This window comes from Anarhichas minor, unplaced genomic scaffold (assembly GCF_050575085.1).
Source record: "Anarhichas minor isolate MPS153535 unplaced genomic scaffold, ASM5057508v1 ptg000074l, whole genome shotgun sequence".
In the NCBI taxonomy this organism is placed as follows: domain Eukaryota; kingdom Metazoa; phylum Chordata; class Actinopteri; order Perciformes; family Anarhichadidae; genus Anarhichas; species Anarhichas minor.
Window position 1 is genome coordinate 1,359,200 of NW_027466520.1, and position 14,853 is coordinate 1,374,052.

The 14,853-nt window shown below is 47.4% G+C and overlaps 1 protein-coding gene across 6 annotated transcripts in view; it reads left to right on the forward strand.

Moving 5' to 3' along the window:
• drosha (drosha ribonuclease III) overlaps nucleotides 1-14,853 on the forward strand; it is a 75,409-nt gene that overhangs the window by 14,022 nt on the left and 46,534 nt on the right. For all 6 annotated transcript variants that reach the window (XR_012949433.1, XR_012949434.1, XM_076080807.1 and 3 more), the window contains exons 15-17: nucleotides 3,527-3,626; nucleotides 7,553-7,660; nucleotides 10,548-10,655. Coding sequence is in view for 4 of the 6 variants with exons in the window: in XM_076080807.1 (XP_075936922.1) it covers nucleotides 3,527-3,626; nucleotides 7,553-7,660; nucleotides 10,548-10,655 (316 nt within the window). In the remaining 2 variants the exon portion in view is untranslated. The remainder of the gene's footprint in view (nucleotides 1-3,526; nucleotides 3,627-7,552; nucleotides 7,661-10,547; nucleotides 10,656-14,853) is intronic.

Here is a 14,853-nt window from a genome sequence, read left to right on the forward strand (position 1 = left end):
GATGAAGACGCATTAGGAAATCCATTTAGGCAGAACTGGTTTGCTCCTTCCCCTCGACTAATGTCCCCTCTCCCCCGCCGCTACCTTTCAGCCGCCTGTCCGCGGAGCTCTTTCATCCCCGTGCACCCTGCTGCCATGTCAAACTTCTCAAAGCGGCAGACAACGACAAATTTATGGATGGACTGGGACATCATTAGGCGATGCAGAAACGAGTAGTAAGAGACCGGCGGAAAGGATTTCCTACCACTGCTAATGATGCGTGTAGCGAGGGCAGGAGTCTGTGTTGATTGCGGCAGCGGCGGCGGCAATGCCACAGAGAGGGGAGCCGTGGACACAGCAGCAGCATATATTAACTCAGGATACTGAAGAAGCTGTGTTGTCTTCTTCCCTTTTACACTGTCCGCTGGACGCATTTGTGTTCAGGGCTGCTACTCCAGCTCCATCACGACAGCTGAGGCGAGAATGATGACATGTCAGAGGTCAGGGGACGTAAAGAAAGAGAGAGCAGGGTGGAAACAGGACAGACAAGCCCAGCAAGAGAGGGGTGAGACATCAGAGGAACATGATGGGAGGATTGTGGGAGGGAAAGGCAGAGAGGAGGGTATGAACTGAATGCAGAAAAACAAAAAGTGAGAATGTGAGAGACGGAGAAAGAGTGAAAGAAATGATCTTTTCATAACTAGAAAGATAAAAGCAACTTTATTTATAACGCATAGAAAAATGAGCTCAGTGACTCAATGTTCCCGTCCGGAGCAGAATCACACCTCACAAGAACTTATCCGTAGCGCACAATTAAACAACGCTTCATAGCTTTAAATGTTGCTGCTGCAAGGAATTGTGGGACGGCATTATCCCCTTTTCTTCTCATAAACAATGGTCCAGTGTTCCCTTTTCCAAAGGAGATAAGAAAGGAAGCATTGAAGCACCTTTCCTTAGCATTCAGAGAGTTTGACCAGCTCTTATCATGGCTGCCTACTTAATACTTCCGGGTCATTCCACTCAGTTATTTATTCACTTTTTTTTCTTCCATGGTTGTTTTCTACTCCTGTCAGGTACGGTCCTCCGTTTCACGAGGAAGACAGAATCAACGTGATTGGCTGTCGTCAGGTCGAAGGATATTTGGATAAAATAGGACCTTTGTGCACTCTTCCACTCCATGCTGCTGGAAATCCTTTTGAGTGCATTCGTTATCGATGGAGTGCATCCTGACGTGTTTATAGTGTTCATACGTGCAAATGGAGAATAACGTGAAGGCTGCACGAAGGTGAAGAAAAAACCAGGGAGAGATTCTAAATGCACGCCTATAGTGCACTCTTAAGGGCACTGCAATAAGCCTGTCGTCATGTCTTCATGCAAAATTCAGAGCATTTCTGTTGCCGCCGTACGGCTAGCAGCTAACCGTGCTAACAGTGCAAACAACAGCAACAGTGTTTACCTGAGGGGGAACCGGAGGGTGGGCACTACGCTTCCTCGACGAGGCCGTCGATCAGGGCCTTGTTATCACTAATAACCAGAGTGGCATGCACTAACATGCACTAACATGCACTAACATGCACTAACATGCACTAAAAGCATGCACGGCCGGCACAGCTACGTAAAGAAAGCACAGAGAAACTCTGATTACAACACGGAGGGAGAGTGACATTACTCCACTATATCTTTACGCAGCGAATGGTTGTTTGCTGCTACATTAATGCTCTGAACCTCGTGTAAAGAAGCTTTAAGTATAAGTGCAATGAAGTACCGAGCTTTAGTGGAGTGGTTTCTGATTTCAGATCAATCTGTACAGATGTGCTTTTCTTCTTTTCTTCGTCCCTTCACGGTGCAGAAAAAACCCACAATAATCCTCCGACCATCAGTTTCACCAAATGAAATGTCGTGCAAAAACAGTATTCGTCACATGCGGGAAGAGTCACAGCATCGCTTGTCATATTTAACCACGCTGGAGGCTGCAGGGTTCTATAATCTATCTGAGAAACGGTGGCAGTGATGAAGGAATGCGTTACGGTGTCTGTGAGGTCGCTGAGACAAGTGAGAAGCAGGTGATGAGCGTAACCCCCCCCCCCCCCCCCCCCCCCCCCCGTGCTCACAACTGTCACTCATGCAAATGCAGAGATAAACATGCATTCACCTGCAGAAGAAGAGCCAATATGTATCCCCTGCAATCACTGTTTTCTAACCTACTGCTGGTCTTTGGCTTCGCTCTGTCCGTAAAGGCTGCTGTCCTGTTTGAGTACAGAACATCCACGTAACAGATGCCCACGTTTGTACTTCAGCAGCGATGCTGCAGACACCATGCCTGGAAAAGGACTTGAGATGGGAAACAGGAGACAGAGAGGGGGGGGGAGAACAGAAAGAAAGAGGCAGCATATGCTAATGAAAGCATGTGCAGGGAGTGGCGAGAGCCGCGGCAGTGCTGCCCCGAGAGCACACAGCGGATCTGTGGAAAGGTCATTGGAGCGGATTGGGGACGAGGGGGCCTCCCAGGCTGGATAGGCTCGCTCTCCGTCTCTCCCCCTCTCTGTCTCTCGTCCACTCGGGCTGTTACTGTGCGGAGGTGGTGGTGGTGAGCTGATAATCTGGGCGGTAAAGCCGTCTCGTTCCCTCGTCTCAGTCTCTAATGAAGTCCCCACTATTAAAGCTCTATAATTCTTCTATTCCACAGCACACCCCCACTCCCCTCCTTCCTTGCTCACCTCTCTCTCTCTCTCTCTCTCTCTCTCTCTCTCTCTCTCTCTCTCTCTCTCTCTCTCTCTCTCTCTCTCTCTCTCTCTCTCCCCCGCTTTATGCCTCTCTGCCTTTCTCTCTCTGTCAATGCACCATCTCCCCCCCCCCCCCAAACCCCCTCCTCCCCCCTCCATCCCACCAATCATAATTGAATAACTCTGGGTAAATGAGGAGAAAGTCTCCTGAATGGGAGCAGAACGGTCACACTCGACCCTCAGTGCATCAATCAGGAGGTCTGATTGAAGAGAGGGGGGGGGTAGGTGGTTAGTATGGCGGCTACATGTCACCTTGCCGATAACTCCTCGCCTCCTTTCAGATGCAAATGAGAGCAAAGACAATGATGCTTTATAGAAAAGGAGAATGAGGTTGTGAGATAGCTGTCGAGCTACACCAACGTTTCATGACTCGCAGCTTTTACATGAAAATAAAACAAGGTCAGTGTGTGTGTGTGTGTGTGTGTGTGTGTGTGTGTGTGTGTGTGTGTGTGTGTGTGTGTGTGTGTGTGTGTGTGTGTGTGTGTGTGTGTGTGTGTGTGTGTGTGTGTGTGTGTGTGTGTGTGTGTGTGTGTGTGTGTGTGTGTGTGTGTGTGTGTGTGTGTGTGTCTGCCTCTGCTCACAGTTCAAACTGTGGACATCTGAAGCACAGAAAGTCTTGTGTCCACTGCCCAGCAGCTAATGCAATGAAAGGCAACCGTTACATTATGTTTAATATCGGGCGAGCTGCAGATGAAATATTGATGTGTGAGGGGGCAGGTAGACTCCAGCCTGAGCCTGACGTCCTCCTCCTCTGCTGTCGGCAGGTACCAGAAGCTGTGGAAGAGCTACGTGAAACTACGCCACCTGCTGGCCAACAGCCCCAAGGTCAAGCAGATTGACAAGCAGAAGCTGACGCAGAGAGAGGTGGGTCCACAGAACACACTTTGATGTTTGTTGCTTTTCTTTAGTCACACTCATATTTTAACATTGTCGGGTGGCCTGCACTTGTTACGTGGATGTGGTGCATTTTCAATTTAAATATTTTTGGGGGAGCTCATTTCTTTTCATGAAAGGACCATTTGCACTCTCTGCAGAAATAAGCTACGGTGATTCCTGCCGCGCACCGATTCTAGCGCCGCTTATCTGGAGCTCCGCTGGTAGTCCGTGTTATTGCCTGAAAGTAACGAGGACGCCGTTTCATTTAACAAAAAAGTGAAAGGGACACAACTTACAAAGTCAACAGTGTTTTCTGGTTTTGCCAGTTATTGTAGGAAAGAGAGCCTCCGCTTTCACGCATTTAATAATCTGCAACAACTGAGGAATATTTAAATAATGCATCCAGGGCTTTACCTTGGAAACATATTCATTTGCACATCAGCACCATGAACATAAAGACACATGTGTGTGTTATTTGATGTTGGAAATTGTATTTCAGATATACATTTTCCAGCCTCTTTATGTACGAGCAGCTATCTCAATCTGTCTTCATGATTCACAAAATGTCAAATGAAGACTCTAAAGAAAGAATTTTATTTGGGAATTGGTAAAAATGCAGGAATGTTGTGCACAACGTTTGGCACTATTGCACAGATTTCATAATCCATCCATCGCGCTTCAGACTTTGGGATGCACCGATCCGACTTTCTCAGTCCCGATACCTGGGCTCTGGGTATCGGTGTCGGGACTGTCGGTGCAGCTCTACTTCAGACCCTCTCCTTTTGTCTTTACTTCTGGTACAGAAACTTTTATTTTGACGAGGAAGGCGGGGCAGGGTCTTTACTCAACCTAACGATGCATAATTTAGATGAATTTGCAGCTCAGAATTAAACCGCTGCGACCGCTCTCCTGAGTCGAGTGTGAAGGTCGAAACCACCACCGGGGGCCGAGAATGAGAGAGGTCCAGATTTGGTGAAGTAATGACCGCGTAGCCGCAGGGAGTCGCGGCGTACAGGTGCCGTGTGTGGCCCCACGTAGCCGAGTCACTCCTGTAGGGACTAATGTAACTCCTCCACAGCAGATACAGCTTCTTCTTTCCACTATCCAAGTCTGTGAGCGTGTCTCCTCCTTTGGTGCGTTTGATCCACTCTGAACCAATAATGAGTTGCAACTCAGAGCTCAATTAGCTTGTTTCCCAGCTAGCTTGGCGATGCTTCCCCGGCTAACAGGCCCTGACAATCCCACTGTCAACCTGCACTAGAGCAATTAGTGAACCCAAACACATGCACACACACACACACACCGGGTCTGTCAGGCTCCACCACAAGCATTAGCCATGTCAGTGTCTCCTCACTGCAGTGGAAGTGTGGCACCGCTACTTATTTAATGCCCCGGGGAACACTCGAGCTTCCTGCGTAAATAGTCTTCCAGTGAAAGACTAAATGCCTGATTCTGTTCTGAAAGGCACATTCTACCATTTAAGAATCAGCCTGTCAGAAGCGTTCACAGCAAACGTTGTGCTGCTGCTCCAGCTGGCTCTTCTGATACCTCGGTGCTCAGTCTGGAGTCCACTGCGCTCCGGGACTCCAGACTGAGACCAAAGGTGTGCGTCAGGGATTGAGAACTGGCCCATCCTGTGTGTGTGTGTGTGTGTGTGTGTGTGTGTGTGTGTGTGTGTGTGTGTGTGTGTGTGTGTGTGTGTGTGTGTGTGTGTGTGTGTGTGTGTGTGTGTGTGTGTGTGTGTGTGTGTGTGTGTGTGTGTGTGTGTGTGTGTGTGTGTGTGTGTGTGTGTGTGGGACATGCACACTGTCTGCCCAGATGGATTTTCAAACCAAGTCTCTCAGCCAAACTCATGATTGGGCCAATATTGTCTGTTTTTGAGGCCCAATTTTTTACATTCTTTAGAAATAAAAAAATAAAATTGGGATGATTTTGCATTAAGAATATAACAATTTCATCTTTTCATAATATAGTCTTATAAAGCTTTGGTGTGAGTATATTGAAAACAATTGTTACTTTATTATCTCGCATCTCTAATTTGAATAAGTATTCAGCCTGGAGTCGCTGCTTTGGCAGAGGATTCAGCCTGGAGTCTTCTCTATCAGCTCAGCATATGTGGATTTGGGGATTTTCTCTGATTCTTCCTTGCAGATTTGGCCCGGCTCAGTCGGGCTGTGTGAGGAGCATCTTTTGAAAAGCTATCGTCAAGTCATTCCACAGATTTTTTCCAACTGGCTTTGAGTCTTTTGGGCCACACAGGAACGTCTCTCAGTCCGTTCCAGTGTGTCGGTTGGGATGTGTTCATAAGGATCATTGTCCCGCTGCAACATAGATTGGCCCAGTCTGAAGAATTTGGCACTTAAACCCCGCCTTCAGTTAGTCCCTACTTTAAGTTTCAGGAAGCAATTAACAAATTGAAGACAACGTTCTTAAAAGTTTGATATGTCTTGTTTGCAGAGTTACATTATGTCATTATATTCATAAATGCATTCAACCTTTATAAAAACAGCTCGGCGAACCATCTCGCTTCGTTCCTCGCCTGTCGAGAGTTGCACATGAGCAGTGCACATCTGGCAGGTGCTTACGGAAAGTGTGATGTCATCCAGAGCTAGCTTTTGTCAATGTTTCACAGTGAAAAAATCCCACCAGTTAAACGACGATGTGTTTTTGACGCAGTGGTGTCCGATTCACGCTCGTGTCCGCCGATATACAAGTTCAGGTACCGGTATTGGGAAAAATTATGCTAAATACAATAAAATAAGCTAAAGTTTCCTGCAATAAGTAAACGGGCGAGCACACATGCAACAGATGTGCACTTGCCTTCTGCGGGCAGTGGATTTCAGACGGTGTCTTTGGTGTTTGACCTCAACCCGATCCAAAACACAAACACTCCTCTCAGCAGAAGGATGTGATGATAAAGAGCCAAATGGGCCGTGACGCGTCCGTTTGACCGGCATAAAGTTAGTCTCTCAGCCTCCCTCTTCCCCGAGTCAATTATTTACTTTTCCCACTTCTGTCCATTCAGTGACCCTGTAGAAAGCCTTGCATAATACAGTATTTACATATCATTCGTGCTTCGCTGTGATTACTGCTTTCCAAACACGGCGGGCTGGCCGTTCGCGGAGAGATGTGTTGTTGTTGTTGTTGTTGTGTGTGTGCACGGTGGCGCATGCGTGTGTTTGCGCGTGGGCGAGCGTGTTCACTTTGATGCACAGTTCAAAGTAGGATGGCATTATTTATTCATGCCTTTGTTGTTCTTATTTCCTCTGCGAGTTCCATTTTCGGCAGATTCGCGGCTAACTCGGAGACGAGAGTCGATAATTCTCAGTTGAATGAAACACATGCGTGCACATTAGGAGGTGCAGTCTGTCAATACATCTTCCATCTTCATTGTTATTTGTAGGACCCTCTTGTCTCACAGCCCCCCCCCCCCCCCCCCCCCCTCCTCCTACTGGATTTCCAGTTATTTGCTGAAGGGCTGACATGATGCTGGGTGCCTGTGTGTGTCTGTAATGATTCCTGCTGCTGCTGATGGAGGAACCTATAGGCTCTTGCGTGATGCTCCTAATGGGCAGCCAGGTGCCTCGGCTCTTGTTGACTGGGACTGAAGCCTCCGTATCAGCCAGTACACCCAGTGCAACCGCTGCCCACAGCCATGCCGGCCCATTGCGGTGTGCCTCAATTAGCCGGGACCCGGGCCGAAGCTGTCACTGCCCCCGTTGCTCCTGTCCACTGCTGTGCCGTGTTTGTGTCATGCTACGGAGGGGTTTGAGTTTATTGCATGTGCCAGCTTTTCTGTTTCTATTTTTGGGGGGGTGGGGGGCAGGAGTGGAAAGATTTTTTTTGAGGATGGGAGCTGTCCCTGGAGGCTGCGCTCCAGCAGATCAATAATTGACTGGCTGATTGTTTGGCAGGAAGCTCTTCAGAAGATCCGTCAGAAGAACACGATGCGCCGCGAGGTGACGGTGGAGCTCAGCAGCCAGAGCTTCTGGAAGACTGGCATCCGCTCCGACGTCTGTCAGGTAACACTCATCAACTCACATCGACGCATCCATACGCGCTGCAAACACGTGCTCATGGGTGAGAGCGAGATGTTCGTACACACACGGATATGTGTGTAGAAGCAAACTAGACAGAGTCCCAGTTATGCTAAGTCATATTTCATTTGAGTGTGTGCGGTTTTCCAGCGCAGTGAGGGACACTTAATGAAGCACACACTTTGAGGTTTAGATAATCTCAAAGTTCAGATATTCTTGCAAACCTTGTAATAACTTTGTAATACACAGCGTTTATATTTGCACTGCAGCAGTACTTCCACTCTCGACACAGACCGGTGCTTATAGCACAGCCTGGAACTTCTTCTGATCTTTCCACACGTTGCGTCACTCCTCTATTTAGGTGTCACAATCCCGTGTAAGGCCAGTGGACTCCCACAGGGCCGCAGCCGGCAATGCCCTTCATTAAGTAATGTCTCAGACCTGACATTTTATTTATATACAACTTCACCGGCGCTCAGTTCAACAAGCGCGAGGGCACCGTTATCTCTCTTCATGCACTTATTAGCAGCGAAATAAACCAGGATGGGATTTACTCTCCATGTGGTGTTATCTCCATCTCAGGGAAGCGGGACAACGTAGGCAGCTTACAGTTCCGTGCGTGCGTACAGTTTAGCACAGGTGGCCCTAATGAGAGTTGAACCAATAACCCCTGAATGTGTTAGCGCCGCGCTGTGCCCACTGAAACATACAGAGCTGCATTTGTTCCTGGATTTGTCAGAGTAACGTAATGGGCGAGTGTGCTTTACTTTAAATTTCTTTTATTTATTGTTTATTCCAATACTTTCTGCCTGTTACTCAGAAAATAATTGCCACAGGTTTTTTTTTTTTTTTTTCGCCTAGCCCCGTATGCGGCGAGGATTAGCCCACAGCTGATGCACGTTCTCACATTTTCTGAGAGGAATGACAGAAAGTTCTAGCCTCGCCAACCAGACCCCTCTCACAGCAAGGTCTAGCGGAGAAGGATCCGATCCATAATTGCTGCCCAATTATATTTGCTTCAAGCTGTACTGCTGCGGCTAATTGGTTCATGAATAATTTCAGTTTCGAACTGCGGCGGTACACTCTGCACAACGTGTGACACGGACACGATAGAACGGCAGAACTGACCCATAGTTTCTTGATTTGTAAAAGCAGGCGCTCTGTTTGTCCCCGCCCCCGCCCCCCCCCCCTGCCCCTTCGTTACTGACATCGCTCGGCTGCACCAAGGTTGTTTCACTTGAAAAGGCTTTGTCAAGGACCGGGGCTGCACTTTGGAGGCAGGAATTTATTCATTCAGCAATGTGTTTTTATTAAAATTTTATATTTTGTATGTTTTTGCGTCCCTGATCACATCCATGTGAAGGCTATCAGTAGACTTTATTTTACATTTTATGCTTTCCCTGTTACTGCAGAGAAAATAAGTGTGGGTGGGTCTTTACTCACTGAGACAGTGTGGTGCAATTATTCATACATTTATTTACATTAATCAGCCTGCTTATGTATCGCATAACCCAGGAATACAATGCTGCATGTAGGAAGAAGCTGTTAATGGTGTTAATACTTGCTGAATATATGCCGCCTAATAAAACCTCCTAAAATAAGTTGGAGCGGAGCATCGTAAGACATCTCTACACGGCAAACGTCAGAAGAAATGTTCGCTTTATTTATTTATTTATTCCGTAAGAAACAAATGACGGAAAACAAGTTGGGATATCCATTTTTCATCACATTCCAGTTAATTAAATTGTGATGTAGCGAGTTAAAGTGCAATTTAAAACCCATGCTTGTAATATTTCAGCCTAAGTCCGGTTGGACGGCGTCCAAACTGCCCAATCGTCATCCGTGACAGTAAATTAGAAATGTCCCACCTTTTAATTACCAGCGTATCAACTCTAACAGACCCCTTTACTTCTGCTCTCTACACACACGTGTACTCAGTCACTCCGGCGGCCGGCGGAGCAGGTCAGGAGCTGTAGACACGGCCGCGGCCTGGCTTTTGTTAATTGGCTGCTTAACAAGGCCTGGGGAATGTGTCACCGGGGGCCCCTGTGGTGGCCCCGGGGCTACGTGGCAGCACCGCTTGTAGCCGCCGGGCCTTCGGGCTCACCCTCCCCAGTAGCGCTAATTAAAACATGCATGGCTTCCTCCTCTCATGTGGTGGCACGGGGGTTAATGTGTGTACACCGGCCTTTGCTGCAGTTCCTCACCCACTCTGAGTCGGCCGCCTTGATGAGTCTCCTCTAATGATGCTGTAGATCGGCTCTCTTGACTGTCGGACTAATTTGCTGACCGCTGACTGTTCTTCTTCTCTTTTGCCGTCCGTCCCCACTTTACTTGTCGACGTCGCTCGCTGATACGCCCACTCCCTCCACTCCTCCTCCCTCCGTTTTTCTTTCACTCTGTTGCAGTCAAACTTTTCTTCTTTTTTTTTTCTTCGTTTAATATATGTGGGTCAGAGGGGCAGCTGTCGGTGTTTGTCCGAATGTAAGTGTGTCAACATGACGAAATGGGCTTCGATTTGACCGGCCTGTCCAAATGTGAATTTCCCTCCTCTCCGTCATTCCCTCTCACAGCGCAGCGATTGGGTTTTTGATTATTTCATCTCTCTGTTGCAGAGCACCACTTAATAAATAATGACTGGCTGATTGATTTCTCCCTGCGTGTTCCTTCTATCAGCCCTGTCTCCCTTTCTCTTTGCACGATCTCTCCATCACACTTTCTCTCAAAAACATGCTCCCCTCGCTCTTCTTTCACTCCTCTGTCATGCTCGTTCTGTCTCTTCCTGTTTCTTTCCCTTTCCAATGCTGCCTCCCGTCGCTGTCTCGCCCCTTTATTTATTTTTTTCTTAACCACTTCTCTCTGTCCTCCACAGCACGCCATGATGCTGCCCGTCCTCACCCATCACATCCGCTACCACCAGTGTCTGAAGCACCTGGATAAGCTCATCGGCTACGTCTTCAAGGAGCGCTGCCTCCTTCAGGTAGAAAGCACGGCAGCTCCTTACTCGCCCAAAGTGATGTGACCCAAGCTGCATTACGTAAAGGCTGGCATAGTTGATAACTAACAGGATAGATACGGGAAGGCAAATCCCAGCGGTTCTTTTAGGCGGGGCGCGGTCTCGGTCAGAGAAAAACATTTTGTGCAGGGGCTTGTTGAGATCCAGGGAGGCGGCGCTCGCCTCATTACTGTGCCCATTCCACCTCTGCAGGGAGAGTTCAGGTGGAAACAGGGGGCTCAGGAGTCAGCTAAGGTAACCCACACACCGGCCTGAGTCACATCTCTGCAACAAGCAGCCCGGGTCCGCTGTGAGTTGCAGTGACAGTAGTCAGGACAACAACAGCCTTCTCCGTAATGCCAGCTCTCCCCTGTCAGGTCCGCAGCCTCAAGCTCCGGGCTCTCGGAGTAGAGCCCCCGCGGCTGCCTCCAGCAATATTGAAGAGCTGTCATAACCTGATACATTAGAAATCAATGTGTTGTAGCCCATACATAGTTAAAAAGGGGAAGGATGCATTGAGATTCGCTCAAGGCTCTGTGTGTGTGTGTGTGTGTGAGTGTGTGTGTGCTCTGGCTGTGTTTCTATGTGGAGATTTGCACTTATCGAACAGCGATCGGCTGTTTTGTCATTGGCTTAATGACGACCTGTCATTATGAGCGCTAAAAAGAAACACTGACCCGCCGTGAGGCCGGCCGACAAAGCTGCGGCCCCTTTCATCGAGGAGACGCCCATCTGAGCTCGACATCTCCGTCTCTCGGGGGACAAGTTGATGGATTTGTCCCTCCTTCTTTCTCATTCCATTCCTTCATCGTCCGAAAGAGACAAACAAAAGAAGAAAGAAAGAAATCATCCGTTTGATCATGACAGCTCCATACAGGCCTCTGCAGTGTCTGTCTGTCCGCATCACAATTCTATCCACTGAGGTGTTAATGCCATGACATCGGTGTGCGTGTGCGTGTGTGCGTGTGTGTGTGTGGGGATAAAGCCGAGGCTGTCAGCAGTTCACCACTACTGGGACTGAAATGGCCCAAGTAGGGAGCCATCATTGCTGGGCTTACAGCAGCTAGCCCATCTATTGCACAAACACACACACACATCGGCAGTTAATGCCATACAGAACACACACACACACACACACACACACACACACACTGCCAAGATGGGTTTGGACAGAACGGCTGCGGTGCAAGTTGTGAGTGCAATGGTGCTTGTTCAGACAGTCCTCTCTGAGTCAGAACTGATTTCCGATCAGCCATCGCTCTCCATTTGCCTCCTCTCTGTCGGGATGATCACATTTTACGAGTCCAATGTTGGTTTTTTTCCGTCGGTGGTTTATTCATTTCTGACATGAGGGAATGCCACCACTCTAGTGATTTCATTATGAATGAAGAGTGCTTTCGAGTCATGCTTAGAATGAATTCATCTGTAGCTGTATATACTGTACGGGGGAATGAAAACGTTCTCAGACCACCGTATGGCCGTTAGAGAGTGACATATCGCAGTATGGTGTTTAGATTAGCTCAGATTAGCTGTCTTTGAAGGAATACCTCTTTTGAATGTCTGTATTAGATTCCTGAGGCTGTGAGAATGTGTTTTTTTATTTTTTTATTGCCATGACATGCCCATTGTGAACCATGGGAACCTTTCGTAACTGAAATTAGGCTGAAAATAAGTAACATGGGGCCACAATCCTCTCTGGTGGAGAGGAAGTGTGGAAGGTAGATGTACTGTAGTTTGGCTCACCTTTTATGCTCAGGACCGGCTCCAGAAAACCACTCTGGGTTTTCTCCTTAAAGGTGATAAATCCGATATAACATTGTCCCAACGACAGCGTAAAAGCGTAGCATCCACTCTCCCTCACAACCCCGTCAGCACTGTTGCCGTCGTTTGCACTGTTGGCACCGTTAGCTGCTAGCCGTCGCCATGTTGAGAGCTGTTTGGAGCTTTTAAACCAGTATTTCTACAGAGGAACAAAGGCCCCGGCTGTCATTCTTGCTTTGGGACAGTTTGCATCTGGATTCCAAAATGGAAATTTTTGTTCCAGCTTTAAAAGTTAATGAGCTGTACCCCCATTAAAAGGATCGTATTTCCCTGAGACGAGATGAAAGCAGCAGATCATCTGGGAACCAGAGGTTGGTGGGTCTGCACAGAATCGATGCTGGTTTCCAGCTCCTTCCCTCTAATGCTTTAATGAAGGCACATTTGTGAAAATTGCGAGGAGAACACGTGTCAATGTTTAATCACTATACTGTACTCGGTCCGTAAATCAATGAGAACATCACTCGATTCTGCGTGCGGCAACATACCTGCTATTTCTATTCAGAATGGCAATGTGTTGCTGGCATGAGGCAACTGGCAAAAACCCAGCCGGAGAGCATGAGCCTCTGCACCCGGCACTTCCCCCCGCCGGGCTGCAGTGGAGCCACGGCCCTTTGAAGCTCGTGTTCCGAGAGCCTCCCTGTTAAACATTTAACATTTAAAACTTAGGGGTGGGGTGGGGGGGTTGGGTTTGGAGAGACATGTGTTCACGGTCGCCACATGTTCCCGCATCCCCACATCCACCAGACCCTCATAATCCTACCCGCCCCCTGTTGCTTCATCCCCACTCCTCTTTTTCGACCCATGCTGGCAGAATGAGAGGCATCACAGAGGATCTCAATAATTTAACCGAACAAGTCCTCGGCCCCGGCTCTCATATTGCATGCTTTTGTTTGTGTGCCCCCGCGAATGCGGCTGTGACTCTGAGTACTGAGTGCAGAGGTATTTTTATTTGTTTTGTTATTCACGGCGCTGCACGCCCATCTGTGTGATTGAGGTCTCCATTTGTTTCAAGTAGGGCTGGCCTGAATACCATTTTAAAGGCTTAAATTATTTACTTGTATTTCTGAGCGAATATTTGAATAGTCCTTGTAACAAATGCAAAATGATACACATTATTTATTTACACATTTGCAAGGCATCACCCTGTATGGCTTTGGCACTATGCGGCAAACTTTGGTCCGAGTGAAGTTAAAGCGTTATGTCTTAAAGCTGCATTCTCTCTAGTGTCCACCAGGGGGCGACTCCTCTGGTTGTATAGAAGTCTATGAGAAAATGACTCTACTTCTCTCTTGATTTATTACCTCAGTAAACATTGTAAACATGAGTTTATGGTCTCAATCTCTAGTTTCAAGTCTTTTTCAATACAGCATGATGTTCATTTAGTAAATTATGGTTTAGGGCGGGGCTTACTGTGATTGACAGGTCGTTACCAGAGCCGTATCCGGCAACACCAAATATGGTAACTTCTGTTCATCCGTTTCAAACATAAACAACATGGCCACGGCTGTAATTCAAGATGGCCACAAACCAATGAAGCCACAGTGGTTAACGGCGGTCCGGCTGTAGATACCTGTGGTGTAAGTTTGGATTTGTAGCATCTACCAGTAAATCACCACCGCAGCACCACAGCAATATACACACACCAGATGTGTTTTCTTTCTTCTTTTTGCACCTGCAGTGTTTTATTTTGTCATGAATACTTTACAGGTTGAATTGTGCCTGACCTGTACTTGTGAAAATACAAGAGGGAGGCTACCAAATCCAAACCTAGACAGCTAAATATATCACTCTTTTCATCCTTGACAAACGACACTCCTTTCGTTCTTACCTTTCACAATAAAAGCGCTATGTGATATAATATATTTGCAGACGATGACACGTTTAAAAATACCAGAGAAATGTGGAAAGCTGCACTGCTGAGAGTTGTGTGTACGCTTACCAAAAGAGCTTCAGTTTGTCACCATCAGCCACAGTTTTTATTCACGTTTATCCGCCTGGATCGCTTTGAGGTCGGAAGTTGTAAATCTCAACTGGGAACACAAGGCTCTAAATCAACTTTAATGGCAAGCTAGCAAAAATCTGCAGCAATAAAACTAATACAACTCGCTACTTTCATCATCATTATCATGTTCTTTTCACAATGAGACGGAGAACATAAAATCCACACTTCTGTTCGCTTGCTGAATTGTCAAAACATCCTTTTCCATATATTGCTCTCTGGCCTCCATAATATATATAATATATAATAGATATTTCCAGAGATCCAACGCGTTCCTTCTTATCTTTACCCACAGAGTCTTCTTCCACCAGTGTGTATGACATAATGCAGTACTCCACAGTGACATTGTTGGGTGCTGTTTGC